This window comes from Cicer arietinum, chromosome 1 (genome assembly GCF_000331145.2).
Source record: "Cicer arietinum cultivar CDC Frontier isolate Library 1 chromosome 1, Cicar.CDCFrontier_v2.0, whole genome shotgun sequence".
Classification (NCBI taxonomy): Eukaryota; Viridiplantae; Streptophyta; class Magnoliopsida; order Fabales; family Fabaceae; genus Cicer; species Cicer arietinum.
The window spans coordinates 49,707,203-49,711,149 of NC_021160.2; the positions used below are offsets into that span (position 1 = coordinate 49,707,203).

Consider the following 3,947-nt stretch of genomic DNA (forward strand, 5'->3'; position numbering starts at 1 on the left):
TCGAGACAAATAAGTCTTGAACTTGTATCTCACACGGCATAGGCAAGTGCCAAACGTAGATAGATATATATCTATCTTAGCACAATATTCAATGGATATTGGATCGCAAATTGTATCAATAATTCAACATTCATAAATATTTCGGCCTTTTTGTTTCGTATGTTTTGCTTACGTCTCAACGTGAAAAGTGATTCAAATGAATTTATGTTTTCTTTTTACATGTTTCTTTCGTAAGAAATAATCTTGTTTTAGACACCGTCAACCTTAAATATAAATACGTCTTAAAATTAAAGTTTGAATCTTAATTTGACATGTGTGCAATTAGTTACTTCTGCTAAAGTTAATTAATTTCTTAGTGATTAAAATGATTTATCTGACATGTCTACCATTTAAGGTCAACTAAACGAAAACTATTTTGATCTTTCACATAGAAATGCTTATCTTTTTTCTATATTCAATTATTGGTTGTTTTGTAGTAGTTACTTTGCAAAGAAGAATGTGACAACAACCCTTTAAAAAACGTGTTACGGATTATAATATATTTTCAAATACTTTAATACCAAAACTCACACGTATTAAATGTAAAAAAAGAGAAATAACACATATTCGAAGTTACACATAAAATATAGGATCCAAAATGAAAAGGAATATGTATTATGTACTTCAAGATGCTAAATTGTCCACTTAACCTAGATGGGGATTTAAAAACTTTTGTTTTGCAATTTATTTATTTATTTTATAAAAAAAAGAGATAAAAAAAATATTATCCCATTATTTAGTGAAATAATAGATAAGGTACTTTAAGATTAAAAAAAATAAAAATAAAATACCTCTTCCATCTCATAATAAATATCTCATCTACAATATTTATTTCTCCTTATATTAACAATAAAAAATTAATTACTTTTTTTCACTTAAATTCTACATTTTTTTTATTGTATCTCAACTCTTTAAATTTCTTCGCTACAAAACCAAAGACAGATGCATGCATATATTCGTCAAGAAAATCAGCTACAGTAAAACGTGTGACTTCGACAAGACCGTGGAGATTGCAAAGCCGACAAGATCGTAGTTGTCCAAGGCCCGTGTACCATTAAGAACATACATTGCCTTGATTTTCACATCAAGGTCTAACACACTCAATTGTCTCATTTTTTTGGACATTTTTGCATAACCATGAAGGGAAATTGGATTTATATATTGCGATATTCAACACATGACATGAGGATTGAGGATGAACAAGAAAAGTTTTGGAGCCAAACATATGGGGAACGTTTTCCCAGAAAAATTGTATTTATTTTTTTCAAAGACCAAATTGAGTCTCACAATTTTCAGAGACTAAAAATAAATCTTAACAAAAAAAAAGTGGGAGATGGAGTTTTAATAGTGAGGATTTATTAAAACTAATGAGAAATTCAATAAAAACTCCACCAGAGAAAATCTATTCCCTAACTCCCAATCATGCAAGCCTTACCATAAGGTAAAAACAATCACCATAGTTGTAAAACTAGTCATCATATAAAATCACCCCATTTCATCCCTACTACAATATATTGAATATTCTAGTCCCAATTTTCCAGACTGCATTCCTTTTTCCAGTGAAATTTGTAACTGAATTTAGTATATGAGCAGCTCGATTAATTTGAACATGTTTCAAACCCCTGCAACAAGACAGAAACCAATAAACTTCAGAATACTAATCCCATAAACCAGGAATCCCTTGGCACTAAATTACAGTTAAATCAGCAATTCATATTATGGCAAGCAATTAATACCCCATAATACAGATCGATCCAAACAACCTCCATCTAAGTTTAATGAGAAAGCAACAAAAATAAACTCTTTCAAAGCAAAACTGTAACAAAAGTCTTAATCTTTCACAATAAATAAAACCACAAGAGTGTGAATATAAAGCACAAGGTCTCTATAGATTGACGAGTTACAGAATATGCCAAGTATGTCTTTTCTGCGCATAATACTGTGCATAATTCGTGAAGATAACTTACTGTTTAAAGCATACAACATTTGGACTAAAAATAATGCAATTAAGCCTTTGATTTCTTCCCTTTGGCTTCATTATTAGGTTGGTTCTTGAACGGCAAGAAATTCTTTCCGCCCATGAATGGCCTGAGTACTTCTGGTATCTCTACCCCATCCTCCTTCTGGTTGTTCTCTAGTATGCAACAAATGGTCCTCTCGGTAGCCGTGAGAGTAGAGTTCAACAAATGAACATATTGCTTCAGCTGCTCATTGCTCTGCAACGGTAAAAAAGATGCAAAGGCTAACAGTTAAAATTATGAAATTACAGTCTTGTACATGGTTGAAATCAGTTATCCAAAAGAACAAACTTGGGCATAACTAACCTTCTTCTGTCCATATCGAATTTCTAGTTTTCTGGACTGGTAGTCTGTACAATTTGAACAGGATACCAACTCTCTGTAAGTTTGAGAAGCTGGAAACCATGCTTCTAGATCATACTTTTTTGCTGCAGCGTCATTTAAAGCACCAGATACAATGGAAACAATTTGATATGGAATGTTCAACTGCAGTAAATAAAACACAATTCCGTAAGAGGGGAGAGGAGAATGGAAAATAAAAAGGAGGGCAGAGAAAGCAGCCAATTTAGGTCGAAAACAACTAAGAGATCAATCTGTATGCAATCAATGACAACATCCACATAAAATAGAATGGATGGCTTTGTATGACAACTTGGCCAATACAGAAGACAGGCAATAATCACAAATATACAAATTTTACAAGAAATATAGAGATGCATTAAACATTCCCCAGGTTAAAACGAGTTTGGCATGCCAAAGTCTCAAAAGACAAGCAATGGCTTTATCCCATATATTAATTTTACCCTGAGATTCCATAACATTTTCAAAACTATATCATATAATAAATAAAATAAAATATAATATCTTATACTCCTATCTCATGGGAGAGGGGATATAAGTTACTCAGGTATATATTCTTTAGAAATTTGTACTCAAACAAAAGATGGCTTTAAGCCTATTCTATGCTTAATGTGGGTCATCATCTTACCGCCTTGTAAAAATCCTCAGAGTTCTTAAGCATTTCCTCATGCATGTCCCATGAATCATTGTCATTCGGGGTAGTAATGCAAAACTGCTCCACTTTCTCAAATTGGTGAACACGGAATATTCCTAGCGTATCTCGGCCATGAGATCCAGCTTCTTTACGAAAGCAAGATGAATATCCAGCATATCTGCAGAAAACATGTTTCCAGAGTTAAAATAACACAGTTTTCCAGTTTTAATGTTAAACATGTCATTAAATTCATATTACCTAATGGGTAGCTGGGTGGGGTGGATCCAATCATCTAAATGATATGCACAAAGTGGCTGCTCTGCTGTTGCAATCAGATATTTGTCGTCTCCTTCACCAGTTACCTAATATATAATAATTCCTTAGATCCTTTCAAAAACAAATTTTCTTAGATATGCTCAGAGGAAAAGATTGGGGTGGTATTTGGCTTTATGAAATTTCATATAGTATAATCATTTCTTCCTCTGTTCTCAAATATAAGCAAAAAATATACATATTCGGTACTGAAATATAAGCAAACTTAACTACTTTCAATATATTTAATGATATCATTCCTATAATACCCCTAAATTAATAATTTTTTTCAATGACTCTTATTTTCATGGAACAAGTTTTCATGAATGACACTTTTGAGAACACACATATTTTTTATGAGGTCAAAGAGATTAATTGCACTTAACTAAATTTCATAATAAGTGTGAGGTTAGGTGCTTTTGCTTATAATCGAGACCAGATGAAGTATAATACAAAAAATGCAACCATTGCACTGTGCCAGTATGCTACTCGTTTTAAGGATTTTGTAAGGAAAAGGAAATCATTTCCTTCACAAAAAATTAAAAATGGAAAAAATAATGAAACTAAGGTCGCATCTTTGTTAT

General features: G+C 32.0%; 1 protein-coding gene across 2 annotated transcripts in view; it reads right to left on the reverse strand.

The window, feature by feature from the left end:
• Window positions 1-1,263: 1,263 nt before the first annotated feature.
• LOC101493780 (serine--tRNA ligase-like) overlaps window positions 1,264-3,947 on the reverse strand; it is a 5,680-nt gene continuing 2,996 nt past the window's right edge. For both annotated transcript variants that reach the window (XM_004487226.4, XM_004487225.4), the window contains exons 6-10: window positions 3,310-3,413; window positions 3,046-3,229; window positions 2,364-2,543; window positions 2,007-2,255; window positions 1,264-1,661 (exon numbers count right to left, since the gene is read on the reverse strand). In XM_004487226.4, coding sequence (XP_004487283.1) covers window positions 2,046-2,255; window positions 2,364-2,543; window positions 3,046-3,229; window positions 3,310-3,413 — 678 coding nt within the window. In that variant the 3' untranslated portion in view covers window positions 1,264-1,661; window positions 2,007-2,045. The remainder of the gene's footprint in view (window positions 1,662-2,006; window positions 2,256-2,363; window positions 2,544-3,045; window positions 3,230-3,309; window positions 3,414-3,947) is intronic.